The sequence below is a fragment of the Ovis canadensis genome, chromosome 23 (genome assembly GCF_042477335.2).
Source record: "Ovis canadensis isolate MfBH-ARS-UI-01 breed Bighorn chromosome 23, ARS-UI_OviCan_v2, whole genome shotgun sequence".
Classification (NCBI taxonomy): domain Eukaryota; kingdom Metazoa; phylum Chordata; class Mammalia; order Artiodactyla; family Bovidae; genus Ovis; species Ovis canadensis.
The window spans coordinates 33759899-33784649 of record NC_091267.1 but is presented as its reverse complement, the minus strand read 5'-3'; the positions used below and the strand labels follow the sequence as shown (position 1 = coordinate 33784649).

The 24751-nt window shown below is 37.3% G+C and overlaps 1 protein-coding gene across 8 annotated transcripts in view; it reads left to right on the top strand.

Annotated features, from left to right (window-relative positions):
• The window catches only part of KIAA1328 (KIAA1328 ortholog), a 423903-nt gene that overhangs the window by 56351 nt on the left and 342801 nt on the right, over window positions 1-24751 (top strand). For all 8 annotated transcript variants that reach the window (XM_069568685.1, XM_069568686.1, XM_069568687.1 and 5 more), the window contains one exon: window positions 16755-16870. In XM_069568685.1, the coding sequence (XP_069424786.1) occupies window positions 16755-16870 (116 nt within the window). The remainder of the gene's footprint in view (window positions 1-16754; window positions 16871-24751) is intronic.

The following is a 24751-nucleotide window of genomic DNA, read 5'->3' as shown; positions in this document are numbered from 1 at the left end:
TTATGAATACTAAGAAATAACCAGTGGTGCAGCACTATCGACTGAAATACAGACTTCACTTGCATTTGACCAATCTTATGTCACTGATAGCATTTTTCAGTTCAGTGTGTTAGTCATTCAGTTATCTCTGGCTCTTTGTGACCCTATGGACTGTAGCCCACCAAGTTCATTTGTCCATGGAATTCTCCAGGCAAGCATACCGGAGTAGGTGGCATTCACTTCTCCAGGGGATCTTCCCCACCAAGGAATCAAACCTGGGCCTCCTGCATTGTAGGCAGATTTTTTACCATCTAAGCTACTAGGGAAGTCTCATTCAGTAGTTCACATAACATTTAGTATCTCACATCATATTTAGTGGTCACATCTCCTTCAGTTTAGTTCAGTTCACTTCAGTCGCTCAGTCATGTCCGACTCTTTGCAACCCCATGAATCACAGCATGCCAGGCCTCCCCTGTCCATCACCAAATCCCGGAGTTCACTCAGACTCACATCCATCAAGTCAGTGATGCCATCCAGCCATCTCATCTTCTGTTGTCCCCTTCTTCTCCTTCCCCCAATCCCTCCCAGCATCAGAGTCTTTTCCAGTGAGTCAACTCTTCGCATGAGGTGGCCAAAGTTCTGGAGTTTCAGCTTTAGCATCATTCCTTCCAAAGAAATCCCAGGGCAGATCTCCTTCAGAATGAACTGGCTGGATCTCCTTGCAGTCCAAGGGACTCTCAAGAGTCTTCTCCAATACCACAGTTTAAATGCATCAATTCTTCAGCGCTCAGCCTTCTTCACAGTCCAACTCTCACATCCATACATGACCACAGGAAAAACCATAGCCTTGACTAGACGGACCTTAGTCGGCAAAGTAATGTCTCTGCTTTTCAATATGCTATCTAGGTTGGTCCTTCCAAGGAGTAAGTGTTTTTTAATTTCATGGCTGCAATCACCATCTGCAGTGATTTTGGAGCCCCCAAAAATAAAGTCTGACACTGTTTCCACTGTTTCCCCATCTATTTCCCATGAAGTGATGGGACCGGATGCCATGATCTTCGTTTTCTGCATGTTGAGCTTTGAGCCAACTTTTTCACTCTCCTCTTTTACTTTCATCAAGAGGCTTTTGAGTTCCTCTTCACTTTCTGCCATAAGGGTGGTGTCATCTGCATATCTGAGGTTATTGATATTTCTCCCAGCAATGTTGATTCCAGCTTGTGTTTCTTCCAGTCCAGCATTTCTCACGATGTATTCTGCATATAAGTAAAATAAGCTGGGTGACAATATACAGCCTTGACGTACTCCTTTTCCTATTTGGAACCAGTCTGTTGTTCCATGTCCAGTTCTAACTGTTGCTTCCTGGCCTGCATGCAGATTTCTCCTTAGTCTTCACTAATCTGTGATAGTTCTTTGATCCTTCATAACCTTGACACTAATCAGATATTTTGTTCACTGTCTTTCAATATGGATTTATTCTAGTGTTTTCTCTTTATTAGATTCAGATTAGGCATTTTTGGTAAGAACATCAGAGAAGTGATGTGCCTTTCCAGTATGTCATAGCAGGGGCTACCTGAAATTGTATGTCTTTTTCCTGATGATACTGACCTTGACCACTTGATTAAGGACTGATGCTGAAGCTGAAACTCCAGTACTTTGGCCACCTGATGCAAAGGACTGACTCATTTGAAAAGACCCTGATGCTGGGAAAGATTAAAGGCGGGAGGAGAAGGGGACAACAGAGGATGAGATGGTTGGGTGGTATCACCAACTTGATGGATATGAGTTTGAGTAAGCTCCAGGAGTTGGTGATAAACAGGGAAACCTGTCATGCTGCAGTCCATGGGGTCACAAAGAGTCTACATGACTGAGTGACTGAACTGAATTGAACCTGACTAAGGTGCCTTCTGGGAGGGATTGGGGGCAGGAGGAGAAGGGGACGACAGAGGATAAGATGGCTGGATGGCATCACTGACTCGATGGACGTGAGTCTGAGTGAACTCCAGGAGTTGGTGATGGACAGGAAGGCCTGGCGTGCTGCAGTCCATGGGGTCGCAAAGAGTCGGACACGACTGAGCGACTGAACTGAACTGAACTGAAGGTGGCTTCTGCCAGGTTTTTCTACTGTTAAGTTTTTCTCTTTTTAAATTAATACCGAGTTAAATAAGGAGGTCATTAGGCTTAAGTGGCTTTAATTCCTTAGTAGCCTAAATAAGCAAACCAAAACCTATCAGTGCTTTAACGTTAAGAAATGAAAACCTAAGGATAACACATCACAAACAGCCACCTAGGCTTTCCTAAATAAGGCAGCTGCTTACACTGTAGCCAAACAAATACTCTCCTTGCTTGGCTTCCAACTCCTCTCTATAAAAATCTCTTTCCTAGCTCCTGTGGGTAATGTAATAATGCCTCAGTTTATTTCTTAATATTAATAAATATCGTAGTTTTATGGGTTATTGTCTAAACTTATTTATTTTGTTCTTAGAATTGTTCCAGCTTTGAAAATTGGGAGATGTTAGGAGAATAAGAGTTTTCAAAAATAAATTGAGACATATTATATTTTTAAGGCTTTATTTGAGCAAAAATCCAACAATTAAGCCCTAAGCTGAAAGTGGTGAGGAGGCCTTACTGCTCAAGAGTTAGGGAAGAGAGTTTATTATAAAGCAGGCTCAGAAGCAAAGCTAGATGAGTATTTGATTGGCTGTAACTCCATGGTAGTGGTTCAGTTACTAAGTCGTGTCCAACTCTTGCGACCCCATGGACAGAAGAGCCTGGCAGGCTACAGTGCATGGAATTCTGCAGGCAAGAATACTGGAGAGGGTTGCCTTTTCCTTCTCCAGGGGATCTTCCCAACCCAGGAATCGAACCCTGGTCTTCTGTATCGTAGGCAGATTCTTTACCTGTAGCTTAAGTGGTTGCCTTATTTGGGAAAAAGTAGGTGGCTGTTTGTGATAGGTGGTTCTTAGATTTTGATTTCTTCTCCTTGAGGCATTATAGGCATAGATTTAGCTTACTTAAGTAGGCTGCTAAGGTACTAGAAGCACCTCAGTCTAATGGCCTCCTTGGTTAATTTATTTAACAGGAGCAAAACCAGATATATAAATATGTTTAAATAATTGCAAAGCTAAGTGTAAATGGCTGTAGAGATTGTTGCTCTCAACCTTACACTTAAAAATAAGGTGAAACAAACTGCAAGCTCTGGACATTTCTTGAAAGAGAGAGCTCAATTTAACCAACTCAGAATCTCCAGAGAGATGCATGCTTACAGGAAAAGATGAGATATGAGCATTAGCTTATATGGGCAGACACCTCTGAAAATGGGTGAGAGCATTTCAGTTACATAGGCAACAAATTGGTAGAGGCCAGATGTGGGCAGGTTAAAATGGGGAGCCTCCTAGGGCAGTAATATAGGAGCAGCTTGAGTTCTTTTGCAGAATATCTCCACAGGCCCCACTTGATGAGAGCTCTGTTGACCTATCCCTCTTGGCACAGGCCTAGGAGGAGGAACAGCAGTTGTTATGGAAGGGGCACAGAATATTTTCTGGATCCTTCTTCTGTATCTTTTCTATGTAGCAATAACCATAAGTTTAGAAAGAGGGTTTCCTTAAAATACAGTCCTTATGATACTGGTAAAAACCACTGAAGCTGGGGATAGGCAGAAAATAACTTGGGTGCAGGACAGGGTTACATGCTGATATCAGAACTATAGAAAAGAAACAGAAGCACTTCTAAGACTCAGGTATCCAGGGTCTGATCAGCACAAGCTTAATGAGAATAATAGAGAACACCACTTCAATAATAGAGATTCCCATGGCTAGACTAATAAGTATCTAATAGAAGTAACAATTCACTACTAATGAGAACTTCACAAGCTACAGACCCCTCTAGAAGGGAAGACCAAAAGCTAAGTGTGGGGGCAGACATTGTGGAAACATCTGGTCCACCTGAGGGGGTGTATCCCTAGAGAAATTTGGAGCCTGTGGTATACTGAGGGGAACGACGGTGACAGTAAACCTTAAACCTGCCTAACTGTAACTAGATAAACAACCCCTATGCTACACACCTGGCCAAAGGAAGTCTGCCGTTGCCAAGCAGAGAGATTATTTGCTTCAGTCTCTACTGTCCTATTGAGGATATCCAGATAACAATAAAACTGCGAGTATATGAAAAAGCAAGATAAAACATCATGTTGGAAAGAGATAAAGCAACAGAAGAAGCAGATGCAGGTGGAATGATCTGAGGCATTTAAAATGACTGATTAATATGTAAAAGTCTGTATTAGCTATCTATGGCTACCTAACATAATCATAAAATTTTAGCAGTTTAGAATACTAGTAAGCTTCCTAGAGGCCCTATTGTTTGAGAGGATTTGTGAGAACCAGTCTTAATCTCTTTAAAGTGCTTTTTGTTTGACTCTATTGAGGCATCAACTTTGATCTTTCTGAGGTCTTAAACAGAAGTTATTACCTTGGTTGTATCTCTAGAGTTTGTTTTTCTTGGCAGTGTCCTGGTTTTTCAGTCTACTAAGAAAACATTTAGTTTTAGCAGTTTTACTCTCTGGAGAAGGCTGAGCATTTTTGAAACTGAAAATCCTGCCTCATTTTTGTTTAAATAGCCTTTCCTTCAACTTCTCTCTCGCTCTTCTCCCAATTTACTATAAACACAAGGATGAAACCAGCCAGCACTTACTTGGAAGCCTCCTTAGGTAGATCAGTTACTCAGTTTATTAGGCATATTTCCTCCTTTCCCTATTTCTAAGGATGTTGGTAAATTTTCTGCCATCACATGTCATACTTTCTCTTCCTACAGTTTCTAGGTATGTCTTCTTCAGACTGAGTTTCTAGAGGCCTCCCTTAGTTTTTTTTTTTCAAGGGCCTTTCCATATGGTAGATTACTACTTGGCAACTGGCTCCTATCAGAGTGAGCCAAAGTAATCAAAAACAAAAGTCACTATATTTTGGTAACCTAATTTCAGAAGTTATATTTAGTTAATTTTGATAGTCACTAGGTCAGCCCATACTCAAGGGGAGGGAATTAAAGAAGAGCAAGAGGCAGGGATTACTAGGACCCATTTTAGAGGCTGGCTATCACAGTAACATTGTGATTTTTCTAAATTTACTTGTTCTAATATATTTTCTGTGATTCCTTAATAATTTTACATATATAATCATATCACTGACACATAAAATTTTACCTATTCCCAATGTGAATGCATTTTATTTTTTTTTCATTATTGCACTGGCCACGACCTCTAGTCATTATTGAACAGAGGTAGTAATGGTTGACACTCCTGACTTATACCTGAAGTACAAGGAAGGGGACAAAGTGGGTTTTTTTCATCCTTACAGATATGTATATATGAGATGCTATATGTATATGTACATATGCATATGTATTTTTGAACATATACATATGTATATATAATATGATATATGAGAAAAGAAGAGAGAAGGCAAAGAAGAAAGGGAAAGATATACTCAACTGAATGCAGAGTTCTATAAATATCAAGGAGAGACACAAAAGCCTTTTTAAGTGAACAATGCAAGGAAATAGAGGAGAACAATAGAATGGGAATCCTAGAATGGGATCCTAGAGATCTCTTTAGGAAAATTGGGCACAATAAAGGTCAAAGATGGCACAATAAAGGACAGAAATGGCAAGGACCTAACAGAAGCAGAGGAGATTAAGAAGAGGTGACAAGAATATACAGAAGAACTGTACTAGAAGAAGTATACATAGAAGTATAACTATATTATACTCGTTTATCCAGTAGTCATGTATAGATGCGAGAGTTAGACCATAAAGAAGGCTGAGTGCCAAAGATTTGATGCTTTCGAATTGTGGTGCTATAGAAGACTCTTGAGAGTCCCTTGGACTCCAAGGAGATCAAACCAGTCAGTCCTAACAGAAATCAACCCTGAATATTCATTGGAAGGACACGCTGGAGCTCTAATACTTTGGCCACCTGATGAGAAGAGCTGACTCACTGGAAAAGACCCTGATGCTGGGAAAGATTGAAGGTGTAAGGAAAAGGGGGCAGCAGAAGATTAGATGGTTAGATGGCATCACTGACTCAATGGACATGAGTTTGAGCAAACTCTGGGAGAAAATGAAGGACAGGGAAGCCTGGTGTAGTTCATGGGGTCGCAAAGAGTTGTACGTGACTTAGCAACTGAATGACAACAGATATGATGTTTTATGGATATTCCTTATTAGACTGAAAAAATTCCTAAGTTGTAGAAGAGTTTTTATGCCCTTTTTGCATTTAGAGATGATCATGTAAGAGTCCTCCTTTATTCTGTTATATATCATACTGCCTCTTATGCTTTGTTCCTTGGAAAATGTGTTTTAAGTCTTTTAAAACATGAATTTTTATTAACTTTCTGTCTACCTAATCTTTCATCTTGTATTCAGATTCGTTTTTGTCATTTCCATTTTTGATGTCTAAACTATTATATTAATTTTAGGGTAAATCATGTTTTCTACCTTTTATCTCAGATTTCTTATTTCACCTAGAGTCTTGAACCACTTATACTTAAAGGGAAAGAAAGTCATTCCTTAATAGGAATAGAATATGCAGTTCAATTCTCTTTTATTTTTTTTAAGTCAGACTCTCTTTTTAATTAATTGCTTATTTGTTTTTGTTTGTGCTGGGTCTTCACTGCAGCTTGCAGGCTTTCTCTAGTTGCAGTGAGCGTGGGTTACTCTTTGTTGTGATGCATGGGCGTCTCATTATGATGACGTCTCTTGTTGTGGAGCACAAGCCCTAGGTGCACGGGGCTCAGGAATTGCAGTGCATGGGCACAGTAATTGCAGCTTGTGGGCTCTAGAGCATGTGCTCAGTAGTTGTGGTGCTCAGGCTTAGTTGACCTATGGCATGTGAAGTCTTACCTGACCAGAAGTTGAATCCATGTCCCCTGAATTGGCAGGTGGATTCTTAACCACTGGACTACCAGGGAAATCCTGATTCTTTTTAAGATTTTCTATTTTTTCACTTTTTAAAATTGAAGTATTGTCTGTACAATATTGTATGTTTCAAAAGTACAACGTAGTAATTCCCAATTTTAATGGTAATATTCTATTTATTGTATTATGATACATTACCTGTAATTCCTTGTGTTGTGCAGTATATCCTTGTAGCTTATTTATTTTAAAAGTAGTAGTTTGTACTTCTAAATCCTTTACCCCTTGCTTGCCCTTCCTCCCTTCCCTCTCCTCTTCCCTTTCCTCATTGGTAACCATTAGTTTGTTCTGTGTATCTGTGAGTTTCTTTCTTTTTTGCTATATTTCCTAGTGTTTTATTTTTTAGATTCTACCTGTAAGGTAATATACATATTTGTCATTTTCTGGTTTATTTCACTTAGAATAATATCTTCCAAATCTATTTATGTTGTTGCAAATGGCAAAGTCACATTTTTTTATGTCTGAAAAGTGTTCCATTTTGATAGTCAAGTGATACATAGACTTTCACTTTTTTCATACATATTTACCATGTCTTATTTATGCATTCTGGATGCTAAAGTTGCCTCCATGTCTTGGCATTTGTAAATAGCACTTCAGTGAACACTGAGGTGCATGTATCTTTTCAAATTAGTGTTTTTGTTTTGTTTTCTGATATATACCCAGGAGTGGATTATTGGGCTGTATGTTAGCTCTGTTTTTAGTATTCTGAGAAACCTTTATAATATTTCGCACAGTAACTGTACCAATTTACATTCCCACCGGAAGTATATGAAGGTTCTCTTTTCTCTGAATCCTTGATAACTTTTGTTACTTGTTTTCTTTTTGATGATAGCCATTCTGAAAAGTGTGATATCTTACTGTGGCTTAAATTTGCATTTCCCTGATAATCAACAATATTTAGAATCTTTTCTATGTGCCTCTTGGCCATCTGTATGTCTTCTTTGGAAAAATATCTATTCAGATCTCCTGACCTTTTTTTAATCAGTTTTTTTTATGTTGTATGAACTGTTCATATATTTTGAATATTAACGCCTTATCAGGTATATCATTTGCAAATATTTTCTCCCATTAGTGGATTATCTTTATATTTTGTGAATGGTTTCCTTTGCTGTGCAAAAGCTTGTAAGTTTAATTAGATTCCATTTGTTTATTTTTGCTTTTGTTTCTTTTGTTTTAGAGGATAGGTCCATATTGTTAGGATCTATGCTAGTAAAGTAATGATCAAAATTCTCCAAGCCAGGCTTCAGCAATACGTGAACCGTGAACTTCCAGACGTTCAAGCTGGTTTTAGAAAAGGCAGAGGAACCAGAGATCAAATTGCCAACATCTGCTGGATCATGGAAAAAGCAAGAGAGTTCCAGAAAAACATCTATTTCTGCTTTATTGACTCTGCCAAAGCCTTTGACTGTGTGGATCACAATAAACTGTGGAAAATCCTGAAAGAGATGGGAATACCAGACCACCTAACCTGCCTCTTGAGAAATCTGTATGCAGGTCAGGAAGCAACAGTTAGAACTGGACATGGAACAACAGACTGGTTCCAAATAGGAAAAGGAGTACATCAAGGCTGTATATTGTCCCCCTGCTTAACTTATATGCAGAGTGCATCATGAGAAACGCTGGGCTGGAAGAAGCACAAGCTGGAATCAAGATTGCCAGGAGAAATATCAATAACCTCAGATATGCAGATGACATCACCCTTATGGCAGAAAGTGAAGAGGAACTAAAAAACCTCTTGATGAAAGTGAAAGAGGAGAGTGAAAAAGTTGGCTTAAAGCTCAACATTCAGTAAACGAAGATCATGGCATCCGGTCCTATCACTTCATGAGAAATAGATGGGGAAACAGTGGAAACAGTGTCAGACTTTATTTTGGGGGGCTCCGAAATCACTGCAGATGGTGATTGCAGCCATGAAATTAAAAGACACTTACTCCTTGGAAGGAAAGCTGTGATCAACCTAGATAGTATATTCAAAAGCAGAGACATTACTTTGCCGACTAAGGTCTGTCTAGTCAAGGCTATGATTTTTCCAGTAGTCATGTATGGATGTGAGAGTTGGACTGTGAAGAAGGCTGAGCGCCGAAGAATTGATGCATTTGAACTGTGGTGTTGGAGAAGACTCTTGAAAGTCCCTTGGACTGCAAGGAGATCCAACCAGTCCATTCTGAAGGAGATCAACCCTGGGATTTCTTTGGAAGAAATGATGCTAAAGCTGAAACTCCAGTACTTTGGCCACCTCATGCGTAGAGTTGACTCATTGGAAAAGACTCTGATTCTGGGAGGGATTGGGGGCAGGAGGAGAAGGGGACGACAGAGGATGAGATGGCTGGATGGCATCACTGACTCGATGGATGCGAGTTTGAGTGAACTCCAGGAGTTGGTGATGGACAGGGAGGCCTGGCATGCTGTGATTCATGGGGTCGCAAAGAGTCGGACACGACTGAGCGATTGAACTGAACTGAATCCCAAAGTGGTTGTGGCTATATTTTCTTCTAGGAGTTTTATGGTCTCCAGTATTACATTTAGGTCTTTAATCCATTTTGAGTTTATTTTTGTATATGGCGTTAGAAAATGTTCTAATTTCTTTGTTTTGCATGTAGTTGCCTAGTTTTCCCAGATCCATTTACTGAAGAGACTATTTTTTATCCTTTGTATATTCTTGCCTCCTTTGTTGTAGATTAACTGACTGTAAGTGCATAGGTTTATTTATCGATTCTTTATTCTGTTCCATTGATCTGTGTGTATTTTTTTCTTTGAGCCCCATTCTGTTTTGATTAGTGTAGTTCTGTATTAATGGTATAGTCTAAAGTAAGAGTGTGTTGCCGCCAGCTCTATTCTTTTTCAAGATTGTTTTGGCCATTCAAGGTCTTTTGTGTTTCCATACAGTTTTTTGAATTATTTGTTCTAGTTCTTTGAAATGCCCTCTGTATTTTGATAGGGATTGCATTGAGTCTGTAAAGTGCCTTGGGTACTACAGTCATTTTAACAATATTAATTCTTCCAGCCCATGAACATCACATATCTTTCCATTTGTTTGTGTTGTCCTCAATTTATTTCATTAGTATCTTATGGTTTTTCGAGTACAGAAACCATTTTATTGTTTTAGTTGCTCAGTCATATCCAACTCTTTGCAACCCCCTGGACTGTAGCCCGCCAGGCCCCTCTATCCATGGGGTTTCTCAGGCAAGAATACTGGCGTGGGTTGCCATTTCCAGGGAAGATCACATCCCTGGGATCTTCCTGACTCAGGGATCAAACCTGTGTCTCCTGCATTGGCAGGCAAATTCTTTACCTCTGAGCCACCAGGGAAGTCCCATTTTGCCTCTTAGGTTGGTTTATTCTTGGTTTTTAAAAATCTGTTGATGCACTTGTAAATAGGATTTTTTCCTTAATTTCTGTTTCTGAAGTTTGTTTGTGTATAGAATGTGACATATTTTGGGATATTATTTTTGTATGTTGCAGCTTTACTGAAATTGATGCATTCTAGTAGTTTTTTGGTGATGTTTTTCAGATTTTCTGTATATTTTCTTGTCATCTAGTTTTACTTCTTCCCAATTTAGATTCCTCTGATTTCTTTTTCTATTTTTTTTCTAGTGTATTCACAGAGTTGTACAGTCATTACCAAAATCAGTTTTATAACATTCTCATTATGTCAGAATCCATGTACCCATTACATCCTGTACCCATTAGCAGTCATTCTCACTTCTTGCAAACCTTGCTGGCCTTAGACAGCCACTCTAGGTTTGTTTAGACAACAAAACTCACTGAGTTTGTGTCTTAGTGAATTTGCCTATTCTAGGTATTTTGTCGCTAAGTCGTCTCCAACTCTGCGACCCTATAAACTGCAGCACACCTGGCTTCCCTGTCCTTCACCATCTCCCTGAGTTTGCTCAGACTCATGTGCGTTGAGTCAGTGATACCATCCAACCATCCCATCCTTTGCTGCCCCTTCTCCTCTTGCCCTCAAGCTTTCCCAAGATCACAGTTTTTTTCCAGTGAGTCAACTCTTCGCATCAGGTGGCCAAAGTATTCGAGCATCAGCATCAGTCCTTCCATTGAATATTCAGGGTTGATTTCCGTTAGGATTGACTAGTTTGATCTCCTTGCTGTCCAACAGACTCAAGTCTTCCCCAGCACCACAATTTGAAAGTATCAGTTCTTCAGTACTCAGTCTTCTTCATGGTCTAACTCTCACATCCATACATGACTACTGGAAAACCATAACTTTGACTATACAGATAATATACGTATAATATGTAGTCTTTTTAAACTAGTTTCTTTAATTTAGCATGATGACTTCAAGGTTTATTCCTGTGGCAGCATGTATTGGTACCCCATTTCTATTTATTGCCAAATAATATTAAATTTCATAGATAGCACGACATTTAACTTATCTATTCATTTGTTGATGGCATTTGGGTTACTTGTACTTTCTGATTTTGGGTAATGCTGCTGTGAACATGTCTGTATAAGTTTTTGTGTGGATATAAGTTTTGTTTCTCTTGGATATATATCTAGGAATGCTGGTTGAAATAGTAACTCTTTATTTAACTTTTTGAAGAACTGCCAGACTATTTTCCAGAGTGGCTGCACTTTTTTCCGTTTCCACCAGAAATCTGTGAAGATTTTCATCTGTCCTCTAACCTAATGGCTGATAGTGTTGAACATCTTTCCATGTGCTTTTTGCCTATTTGTGTATCTTCTTTGAAGACATATCTATTCAGATCCTTTCAAATTGGGTTGTCTTCTTATTTTTGGCTTCTCAATGTTCTTTATATATTCCATTTACAAGTCCTTTATCAGATATATTATTTGCAAAAATTTGATCCTATTCTTTGCATTTTTTGTTTAATTTTGATAAAGTCCAATTTATTTTTTGTTTTTGTTGTTGCTGGTGTTTTTGGTGGTATATCAAAGAAACCATTGCCTAATTCAAGGTCATGAAGATGTATGCCTATGTTTTCTTACACGAGTTTATAGTTTTTACTCTCACATTTTGATCTTTAATTCATTTAGAGCTAATTTTTGTAAGTGATTTGAGTTATCTGGGCCCAAATTCATTCTTTTGCATGTGTACAGAAAGTTGTCCCTATGCTACATGTTGAAAAGACAATTCTTTCTCTTTGATTATCTTGGTGCTCTTGGTAAACTGATTGAAAATTCAGTTTACTATAAAAGTGTTTATTTATGTTCTGTACACCTATATATCTGTTCTTATGACAGTACTGCAGTTACTTGATTATTGCAGTTTTGAAGTAAATTTTTAAATTGGCAAGTGTGAAATTCCCATGTTTTTCTCCTTTTCCAGGAATATGTTAGGTATTCTGAGTCACTTTCTATATGAGTTCTAGGATTGGATCAACTTGTCAATTTCTGCAGATAAACCTGCTGAGATTTTAATAGAGATTGAGTTGAATTTGAAGATTGATGTGGGGAATATTGCCATCTTAACAATATTAAGTCTTCCAGTCATGAACATGAAATGTCTTGCCATTTAATGTCTTTTCACCATATTTTTATAGTTTTCAATGGACTCATCTTCCTTCTTCTCTTGAATTTATTCCTTTGTGTTTTATTTTTCTTAATGCAAATATTCATGGAATTTTTTCCTTAATTTTTTGGGAAGTTGTTTACTTCCTGTGTATAAACATATAATTGACTTTGTATATTAATCTTTTATCGTGTAACCTCACTGGACTCCTTTATTAGCTCTAATGGCAACCACTCCAGTGATCTTTCCTGGAGAATCCCAGGGACAGGGGAGCCTAGTGGGCTGCCGTCTATGGGGTCGCACAGAATCGGACACGACTGAAGCGACTTAGCAGCAGCAGCAGTTTTTAAGTGGATATTTTAGATTTTCTGTGTATAAAATCATGTCATATAAAATAGAAATGGTTTAACTTCTTCCTTTATAATCTAGACATATTTTATATCTTTTCCCTACCTAATTGCTGACTATAATCTGTTAATATAAAGTAGAATTGGAGTAGCAGGAGCAGACATTTCTTGACTTGTTTGTGATCACAGAATAAAAGCACAGTCTTTTATATATATGTGTGTATGTGTATATGTGTATTTAATGATGGAAGCCCTTCTTTTTCACCATCCATTTACATTTGCTCGAAAACAATATATCCCTTTCTGTCTGCTAGGTATCCTATGAAATCTAGGATATCTGATCTCTAAATTTTACCCACTGAGTTAATACTGAGAGTTTATGAAATGCAACCAGCATTCTCTGCTTTGAAATGTGAGATCAGTCAGGGAAAGAAATTTATCTGATTGACCATTGCGTGAGCCTTAATCAATTCTCTTTGGGTTAGAAACTTTGCTGCCTTCACCTTGTCTTTCATATTAGTGTGAAAGCACCCTTTCCTGGAGTACCTGGAAGAACACTGGGGGTATATAAAATGATAAAGTAAATCTCTTTCTTGAACATTAGTTTTACTAAAAAGTAAAGAATAGATGAACGTGGGGAAACTTTTTATATTAAAACAGAAAAGATTGTTTTATTGAGTAAAATAAAAAAATATTTAGGAATGTTTAAGCTAAAACATAAGGCTTCAAGTAAATTCAGGCCTTTTGGCTTGATTCTCAGCCCAACCATGCAACTCTTAAGTGTATGAATTCTGTTATTGTTAGATAAAAAGAGTACAATTTGTGGATGTTATTGAGAAGTACTCTGGGACATTAAACAAATGTTGAAATGGTGATTTCTTACTTTATGAACAGACTATTGTCCTTCTTGTAAATAATTAACAAACCAACACTGGGAATATCCTCTTGTCCAGAGTTTTTAACTTTCTATCCTATTAGTCAAATATTTCCCTTTGTTGTGTGTATTTAGATTCTTGTTTTGTTAACTAGCTTATTGCTATACTCTAAATTAGATAGAAGATTAGGTAAAAATGTAGGTCACGATACCAGATAATTTCTCATATATGTACCTCATGGGAAATATTGAACATAAATTAGATAGGAAGACATATTTCAGAGTGGATATAAAATCTTGAGTTTGTTTTATTGGCAAGCCCTCAGCATTTAAGACTGTATTAATATAATTGCTCTTATTAACTATGCTAATAGGCCACAGAGAAGCCATGCATATCTTTAGATAGGCCTATAGAAGTATTGCCTTTTGTGCTTAACACAGCTTGTTAATTTTATAGCCTTCCAGAACATAATAATAGCTAATGGGTAGTCTGATCATAATGCATAAGAGAAAAGATTTTATTTTTTAAAAAAAGCTCTGTTTGAATAGTGTAGCAACAAAATTTTCAAACATCTCTGGAAACTAAATTTAGAGAAGAGTGGTTTTTCTAGATAGAGTACTTTAAGTTTTAGGGAAAGCTCATTATAGCCACTGGCATTATGAAATATATGTACAATCATTTTTTGCCCTTAATGATCCCTATAGTTTTCATGGATTTTCTTTACTTTCAACAAAGGGAGTAAGTAAATGTTGAGGTAGATGTTCTGACCTAGCGGGCTGTAGACATACTTTGTGAATTTACTTTGATGTTAGGTCAGTGCAATAGTGGACTTTTTTATTATTGTTTTTATGACCTTGGAAACCTTGCTTTCTTGAAGAAACAAATCTGTGGTCATTCCTCATATTTCTATGGCTTTTATGAATGGGATTAAAATGACAGTGGGCCATTGTGAGGTTCCTTTTGGATATCTCATAACTGGGTAAAGTTACTGTGATTATTTTTTCCTGTATTAGGTATTTGGCTAATATTTTTTAATGAGCAAATGAAAATAAATGTTCTCTTACCTACTTACGGATTTTCCTCTTCAGCCTCGTCTTTAAGATTTTACCAATCTACAGGGAGAGATTTTCCCGCATATTTTCTCACCTTGAGAGTGTTTATTTATTCTCAGCTTGCAATATATAGCAATACCTATTTCATCTTTATTTTATGCATAATTCTACAGATTCATCACTTGTTTTGTTTTATATTAACGTCATGCTAAATTTTGCATTTTTACAGTTTCTAATGTCTCTTATCCCTTGACACTGCCTCTTTCAGCCTTTGACTATGGCTTTTGCATAGATTACAGTATTATATGCCTTGTACCCAACCAAATGTTTGATGATTCTTTCTTATTTCTTTGCAAATGCCCTCCATGTTTGTAAAGGACATATATAGTTTCAGTATATATAATATAGATAAAGAAATTACAGAACTTATGCTGCAAAGAATTTTTTTTTGAAAGAATTTTTAAAATTGTCTAGTCTAGCCTGTTTTGCTTACAAGTGGGAATATTGATGCTCAGAGAAATAAGCATGCTTTGCCAAAGTCACCATATAATGTGGTTTTCTGATTTACAGTTTGGGGGTGTATTGGATCTGGAACAGTTTCCTACAAAGATATTTCAGAAACTGGTTGATAGATTGAAGAGGAGTAATTTGGATGATAGAATTAATTAATGGTTCAATTGTTTGGCAATTTTAGGAAAAACTTAGAGGCAGTGGAAAATTACTGTGAAACATGTTATAGTACAGATGTGGTTGAGAATACTGATAGGAAAAGGGAAGACATTGTAAAAAGATGATAACAAGAGAGGCAGGATAAATCCTCTATGTATATATGTATTTGCTCTTTGTTTAGTTTTCTGGATTCCTTATAATTGTATCAGTACAAGAGATTATCCTCTTAGAAAGAAGGGCCTGAGTCCCATTCATGAGCCTAGTAGTGTGCTACATGTAAATTATAGGAGTTGGGAAAATGATTTGAATGTCATGATAAGCAAGAGAAGATAAGCCTTTTTTTTTTAAAAACATTCTATGCCATGCACTTTCACACAAATGAATTCAAAGATGCAGTCAACTCTTGAACATTCAAAATTCTAATTTTCATTCTGTTATCTCATTGATCTTATCGCCATCTAGCAACAAAGGAAAGGCTGTGGAGTCCATGTTATTCAGAAACTGTTCTACTAGAATACAGGTGTGGGAGGAAATACATTTAGATGCTCAGAGAAAAGATTTGGATTCCCTGTGGATTTCACTTACACATATCTCAGTGTGATCTTATAGGGTAAAATATGTTGTACTCTTTTTGGAGAATTAATTATCAGTAACATAAATTCAGAACCAACATTTCTGTTCACAGAGTACCATGAAAATTAAGATTGTCCTTTGTTAAGGTAAGTTTTAATGTTGTTATTATTTAGGTTTTTTTTTTTTAAAGTTGGGATGCTTTTCAGAGTTAAGCATTAAAGATACATATTTTTGGTCAGTGTTTTTGACTTCATAATCCTTTTTGAACTAAGAATCAATGTGCAGACCTTTTTTATGTTAATTCCATTTTAAAATTCCCGTCCAGTCATTTATATGCTACTGAGGATTGCAGGGTATAAGGACCAGGAAAAAGTAAAATTGCCCGTGCATGTTTAGTGAAATATTTAAGTGATATATATGTTGTTTGTTTTATTGTTAGAATTTAAATAAAAGTATGGAAAAAATCTAAATCATTATAAATTGTGCCTGTTTGATAATGAAGAGATGAAATCTTTGTATTAGATATTTTCCTCTCCTGGATCATAATTGGGAACCCATAAAGTATAGGACTTTCTGTATTTAAGACAATTCTGACTATTGCAAAAATTCTTAATGTAAAAACCACATACACATTTTATTACAAAGGTGTGGAAGAGTCCCTTCTGAAAGGTTAATTTGAGAAGAAATTTTAAAGATATAAAGTATCCCCGAAAAAACCAACATACTTCTGGAAGAAATCTAGTTTTGGTAAACCACAGCTGTTGGCACATATTTTATTTTATTCTCATGAGCATTTCGTTTCTTTCAGAGTAAGTGAGGAAAAGGAAGTGACAGAAGAAAGACTCAAAGCTGAGCAGGAATCATTTGAGAAGAAGATCAGGCAGTTGGAAGAACAGAATGAATTGATCATCAAAGAAAGGGAAGATATCCTTTTTGAAAGTCCTCTTTTTTAACGTTCAGAAAGTTTGACTGTTTCATGAAGAAAATGTAAACTCCAGAGAAATAATTGTTCTAATTTATAACCGAGTGTAAATCTGCATGGGCTGCCATTTCGAGGTAATCAGAACGACACTTAGCAGCATGTGCCGTGGCTCCCTTCGTGCTTGATGCAGCCGTCCAGCTGTTCCCACTGCTGCTGCTATACACTGGCGCACATATTTGTCAACTCAAAGAGACAGTAAGAAACTTGGGCATTAAAATGTAGTGTTGGAACTTTATTAAATTCTGTTCCACTGCTGTAATTGAGCCCAAAACATCTTTTTCTTTGGTATTCTTTCTGGCTAAAGCTTTGACACTTCTAGGGCATTCTACTCTAATATCATTTAAAAAAATTTGTTGTAGCTTATAGATGTTGTAATTGATCAATATTTATACTACAGCATAATACCACCAAACTGTCTTCATGGAAGAGAAGCTATTGGGTGTAGAATTAGAGGGGTGTGTGTGTGTGTGTGTGTGTGTGTGTGTGTGTGTGAGTGTAAATATGTATGATTGCATTATTTGTAAGAAAATAAAGTAAAAACTGAAGTTTTAACTTAAGGATTGTACTTTAAGGGATATATGAGTTGAAATAAGTGTATTGCTGAAATTGTTTTGACTGAGTAGAATTGCTTATCTTTGGGTGTTTTTGCACTGACATTGTCAAAAAAGAGAAGTGATTGTCCCTAAAGTTAGGATACTAGATCTGCCAGGGTATGTGAATTCCTGAAGAAACCATTGTTCTTATTGTCAGTATCATAATTTATGTGACTTTAATAATTATTTTGAAGATTCTTTGAGTGTCAAAAATGATCACTTATTGACAGTACTATGCCTTTGTGAAAACAAAGCAAAGAGAAGCATAAAGATAAATTCACTGGGGAAAAATGCACAAAAAGTAACTATTAAAATTGAGATCTGAACTTGCATTTTTCACACAGTGGGAATGTGTGATTGCAGATTAATATAATCAGAATTCTCCAATTTGATTTGTGGAGTAGGACATTTGTTAGTTTTATGGGCCCCCCAGTTCAAAGGAGTACTTTTCCAATTATATTTGTTCTTTAGCACTTGAGTAATCTTGAGCCTTCTCTTTTCTTTGCTTTCATTGACTCTATTGCCCTGCCTGTCAACTCTCAGGCAGTCCCCCTTTGGTGATTTTCATCTTGATGCTTTTTTCTCTTGATTGAAACAGCACTGTTTGGTCAGAATTTACAGCTGTGCTCTGCCACTGTTAATCTTTCACTTTGCAAAAGGAGTAGTGACTCAGGACGCTAGCACTTTCAGGAAGAGGTAGACCAGGAGTGCTTTTGTGTGCACTGGAGGCTCGCTTTACAGGTCTCTTACTTTCACGTAATAGTTCTGAGGATAAGTGGCCGCTGGCCTTGTTGTAGTGGCTTAAAGTTTTCAGCGGTGGGTCTATAGAGTTCTCTTAGTTTCTTCTAATGATTGTGGGATTCCAGTTTGCAGGATGATTGCTCCAATTTCAGTTACTATGTTTGCATTAAGGCAGAAAAAAAGAGGAAGGAAGCCATTCTGGTAGTTGTGACTCCCTGTTCGTTTTTAGAACACATGCAGTCTTTGTCAGGGCATTTCCCCCCACGCTGCTACCCAGCAGTGTTTCATGAGATACTTATTGTCCTGAACTTTATCATGTGGGCATGCTAACCTGCAGGGGAGGCTGAGAAAGTGAGCATTCAGCTTGTCCAATTTATACAGTGGGAGGCAGCAGGGAAGGGGGTTGGAAATGAAGTCAGCCTTCAACTCTGGTAGCAGAAGTAGGGGAGATTTAAATCACTTTTTGTATATGGAGGAGGTGTTGATACCTTGATCTTCCTGAGAGGGGAAAAAAAAAGTATTGTGTCCAGTGGAATTGGGGCTGAGAAATAAGATGAGAGATGAAAGAGGTCACAGACAATTTAGAAAGCCTGGCTACAGTTAGAATGGGACCTTGTTTATCTGGTGCTAGCCTAAAAAAAAAAAAAAGTGTGGCTATATGGTAAAGCACAGTTTAGCTTTGGTGGACTATTACAGTTAGCACTCTCTGGGTCAAGATTAATTGTATGTAGTATCGAAGCAGTTGACATTCAGCATGATTATGGACAGAATAATTTCTTTTGTCAGGCTGAATATTAAGATACCCTCAGGGGATTGTAGTGACACACTATTTCCCTTTCTTTCTTAGCACATAGGTCAACGCACTGCCATGGGCCAAATCTGTCAGGTGCCAGCTAAGTGCAGCCACACACATTCGCTTATATATCTTCCATGGCTGTTCTTGCACTGCAGCTGCAAGTGGTGGAGCTGAAATAAAGATCTTGTGGCCTGAAATATTTACTGTCTAACCCTTTACAGAAAAGTTTGCTTACTCTGATCTAAATTGTGAAATTAAAAAGTAAAGGAAAATACAAAGACTTAGACATGAATCATAGTTAGACCTGTTTTGATTTAAAGGTTTGGCTTGAGTAGTATTATTGTGAGTGAAGATTGGAGTAAATGTTAGACCATGTTCAAAAACTAAAATAGTTTAGTTAGTGTAATTGGTTTAAGATTTTTTTGAATCACCTAAAGATAAGTGGTATTTGTGGAACTTGTCAAAGAAAAGAGAAAGGAAGATATGATTAAAAAACAGTGAGATCCATGTCTTTTTTCCCAAGTGGATTGCTCAGGTATGAATCTCCTTTACCAGTATAAACCTGTCAAAGGTTAATATAGATGATTTTACTGTACATAAAACTCTGTAAAACTTAGAAACATAAAACAAGGATATAATTTAAAACAGTATAATTTTAACTACAGATACATTTACCTATCATACATGAATGATTCAGACTTACATACATGAAATGAGATGATTTCAAATTATTTTAAAGCTTCTTTCTGCATGAGGAACTATATGGATTCTGATTTTTGGCATTTTAATGATGTGTTATCCTAATTTATGGGGTTCTTTTGTTGTAAAAGTCCTAGTAATAGGATTTATTGATTAATTATATGAACACAGACCAGTCCCTTAGTAGAAAAGAGTGAAGATATTTTACATGTTTGCACTTGGATCAAACTTTTGAAGGATTTGTTTTTATGCTAATTAAAGAATTTATTACTAAAACATAAACACTCGTAGTAGTTTTCAGTGTTTGATCAAAGAAAACTTGTTTCCTTAGAAATCAGCTATGTAAATGAATATGCCATTTACAAAGCCTAGCAATCTGATGAACCTAGTAGATTTTTCCCTAACTAAATGTGTATGAATGGGGAGGTAAATCTGAAAGGGACAGAATAATATGTCCAATAGGAGTAATTCTGAAACATGTTAGCGTGTAATAGTGTAAGACACAGAGGATGTAGCCATTATAAAAGTTGATTAATATTTGAGCTGATTGTAATTCCAGAATATATGTCTCAGCTCAGGATGGTATCAAAAGCTCACAGAAGGAAAGTAAAGTCTGACTTTGCTGACTTTCCTCTTCTAACTGACTGAGCAAGGGGAGTGACAGCAAGAAAGCACAGTGGGCCTTAGAGTCGAAATCGTTTTAGTGCTGAGGAGCTGTCTGACCTTGGGAAAGCTACTGAACTTTTCTGAGTGTGTTTTCATCTATAATGTATGGATAGCTAATAGTGCCTTTTTTTGCAGGCTTGTTGAAATTTGGTAGGTTCTTTGTGTGTGTAAAGAATCTAGCAGTGTTTCTTACTTTGGAATACTGAAACAAAGATAGCAATTCTTCTTACTATGATTAATTTAGATGAGGAATGAGTTGACTAGCTCCTTTGTTTTTCAGCTCTTCCTTTCTTCAGTGGGGTTTTGATGGTTTTCATTAGTTAAGAAGATGCTTTAGGCTGCTTAGAGGCCCAGTAGGAGAGTGAAAGGACTTCCCTGGTGGCTCAGAGAGTAAACAATCTGCCTGCAGTGCAGGAGACCTGAGTTCAGTCCCTGGGTCAGGAAGATCCCCTGGAGAAGGTAACGGCTACCCACTTTCATATCTTTGCCTGAAGAATTCCATGGACAGAGGAGACTGGTGGGCTACAGTTCATGGGGTCACAGAGACTCAGACACAACTGAGCGACTAACACTTTGGCTTTTTCAGGAGAGTGAAATTGATCTGCTTTGTCTTCTGTTTCTATGAAGGAGGAAATCTTTCTGTCTCATATATACCAGTTGGGTGCTTATCAAGGGCAAACCAGATTTTACTTTCCTCTCCCAGAAATCAGACTGACAGAAATGTTTGTTTTCTTTTCTTTCTGATCTGTTCCATTATCTCTCTGACTGAGACTTAGTCAATTGAAGAGGTTTAGAGGTACTTAGAGCTTAGATCCTTGAGCCCACTGTATCAGAGGTCATTTTAGGAACCTTGCTCTGGGAAGAAAGAGTTTTAAAGGAACCAGCCTTAACCTTTTTGAGGAATGTTTTAGATGAGCCAAAGGTGTTATTATATCTGTGCTGAAATTAGGCTAGAGAAAACTCACAAGAATTTCAACTAACTATATAAAAAGAAATCATTTGTTTGAATAGCAGTAATATTTCAGAGGTATTCAAAGCTTTCTATTTAACTGTATACATCTCTGCTACATGAGCCAGACTACCACAATCTGACAGACTTTTACCAAGAATAACAACCATACTGTAGGAAGTTCTATCACAGATCTGGGTGCAGTGGTCTTGGGTGGGTAGGCAGGGTAGGATAATAAATAGAAATAAGTTTCATGAGAAAGGAAATGAACTTCAAAAAAAAAGGATTAGTCTTCTTTTTCTAATTAAAAATTCTGATCCTTCGTAAGAAAAGGCAGGAGATTCTCCAGTCTTAGAAACAGTTTGGGGAGAATTAAAACTGTAAACTTAGTGAAGGTGCCTATAGGCCGACGAGAGGGTATTTTGGTGCCTGGCAGTGTGGTTGTGGCATATGAATATAGCAAAGTATGTTGCCGGACACCTTATCAGCTTTGATGAATCTTGGCCTTTTGAATAAATATTGTTTTTTTTTTATGTTTACAAATTGAATTATGGTGATAAGATATATTTGGTGTACTTGGATAAAGTCAGTTAATTCCATTTAGCAAGCCCTAGACAATATTGCTTTACTAATCTAATAACTATCTCTAATACTGTGTAAGTTGTACTTTTGGGGGCTGTTTTATTTGCTCTGTGATGCTGTATAACTTTAGCAGGTTTTGGACCGTTATTATTGTATATTATCAAGATAATATTGTCATTGTAAATCATAATAACAGATTAAATAACCCTTTACCATTGTGTTAAGAAGAAATAAACATGCTTAAGGTAAGAACTAGTTATTACTGGTATTATTGTTGCCTAAGCTGTTCTTGAATATTATTTTGTTCTCTTAAAAATACTTAGATATTAATGCTAACTGAAGGGAGAAATTGTTGATAAATGTTTGCAGAAAATAAAAAACTATATAAAATTTTATCCATATACTTCATTTCAGTAAGCCTTTAGAGTTTAAGTTACTCTGTGGTAGTGAGTTATATTTGCACATTACTTTTCTGGACTCATCCGAGATGAAAGTAAAAACAAGGACTCCTGCTCTGGTCCCCTAAATAATGCACTTTTCTCACATGAAAATTCTTGAGGCTGTCACATGTATAATATTAAACTCACTGCCTGGGATCTAGTTTATAAGTCCATTAAAAGCATAAAATTAGAAGTAGGGAAAGAAGCTACAGTAAAGATATTGAAGCTGACAGAGTTAGCTATTAAAACTATTAAAAACCATATAAAAACTGAAAATGTACAGCAGTCTAGAACTTCTCCCCACCTAGATGTATCTCAAGACCATCCTGTATGAAATGCAGCACACTGCTTAACATTCGTAATTCTGTTATGAATTTGATGCCTGATTCTGAGGCATCAAAATAATGGCAAATTGTTTTTATCCTGTTACCTTTTTTTTACATACGTCTAGTACTTCTATTCAGAGAAGGCAATGGCACCTCACTCCAGTACTCTTGCCTGGAAAATCCCATGGATGGAGGAGCCTAGTAGGCTGCAGTCCATGGGGTCGCTGAGGGTCGTACACAACTGAGCGACTTCACATTCACTTTTCACTTTCATGCATTGGAGAAGGAAATGGCAACCCACTCCAGTGTTCTTGCCTGGAGAATCCCAGGGACAGGGAAGCCTGGTGGGCTTCTGTCTCTGAGGGCGCACAGAGTTGGACACGACTGAAGTGACTTAGCAGCAGCGGTACTTCTATCAGTAAGATGTCTTACATTTGTGTATGGGCTTCCCTGGTGGAAGCCCTTAGAGGGTAAAGGATCTGCCTGCAATGCGGGAGACCTGGGTTTGGTCCCTGGGTTGGGAAGATCCCCTGGAGAAGGAAATGGCAACCACTCCAGTACTCTTGCCTGGAAAATCCCATGGACAGAGAAGCCTGGCAGGCTACAGTCCGTGGGGTCGCAAAGAATTGGACATGACTGAGCGACTTCACTTTCACTTTTCTATTTACAGAGTACTGAAACTTATACTTTTTAATCTTCACAATAACCTGGTTAAGATAGGTGAATCTGATGCTCTTTTCCTTATTTTTACAGATAAAGATACAGCCTATTGCAGGGTTAAGAGTAAAATCTTAATGACAGGAAATATCTTTACATCAAATTATTTCTGCAACAGTGAACAATACAAATACCAATAGGCCTTACTTTCTAGCCTGCTTTATAGTTAAAGCAAAATTTTGTTTTAAAAATGTAATATATTTTACAGTGCTCTTTATCCAAAGTTTGTTTGAAAAAATGTGGGGGGAGGGGGTTGGCGGAGTACTTACTAGAGTGTAACCTAATTGTACAGAAATCCAGATATGTGGGATGTTCCTGAGAATCACTTGTATTTTTGCTTTTCTATTCAGTCACGAAGTCTTTATCATTTTCCCTCTGAAATATTACTCTTAACCCACTGTCTTTTAAAAAAAATTTTTGGTAGGGTAGAATTGATATGCCGTACTGTGTTAGTTTCAGGTGTATAACAAATTGAATCTGTTATCCACTCTTTTTTAGCTTCTTTTCCTATATAGGCCATTAGAGAGTACTGAGTTGAGTTCCCTGTGCTATATAGGAGCTCCCTAGTAGTTATCTGTTTTTTAAGATAAAATTTATGTGGCTGCACCAGGTCTTAATTGTGGCAGGTGGGATATTCGTGGCATCATGTGGGATCTTTTGTTGCAGGTGCACAGACTCTCTAGCTGTGGTGCACAGGCCGAGCAGTTGCAATGCAAAGGCTCTCCAGGTGTGGCACGTGGGCTCTAGAGCACACTGGCTCAGCAGTTACAGCTCAAGGGTTCAGCCGCTCTGCAGCATGTGGGGTTCTAGCTTGCTAACTGGAAATTGAGCTGGAATCCCCTGTGTTGCAAGGCAGATTCTGAACCACTGGACCGCCAGGGAAGTCCCTGTTGTCTGTACATAGCAGTGTGTATATGTCAATGCCAACCTTCCAGTTTATCCCTACCCCATCCCCCAACCCCACCCTGTAACCGCAGGTTTATTTTTCACACCTGTAACTCTATTTTTGTTTTATAGAAAAGTTCATTTCTAGTCTTTTTTTAAGGTTCCACATATAAGCAATATCATATGATATTTGTTTGACTTCACACAGTATGAGAATCTCTAGGTTTATCCATGATGCTGCAACTGGGATTATTTTGTTCTTTTTATAGCTGAGTAGTATTACATTGTATATGTGGATAAAGTAGATGTGGTTGTCTTTTGCTGTTTTCACTGACACATCACTGCATTCTTGTGAAGCATCCTTTTGCCCATCTCCATTATCTTCCGCTGTCCTTTGATTGACTTCATTTCATCACTGTTGCCAGATTA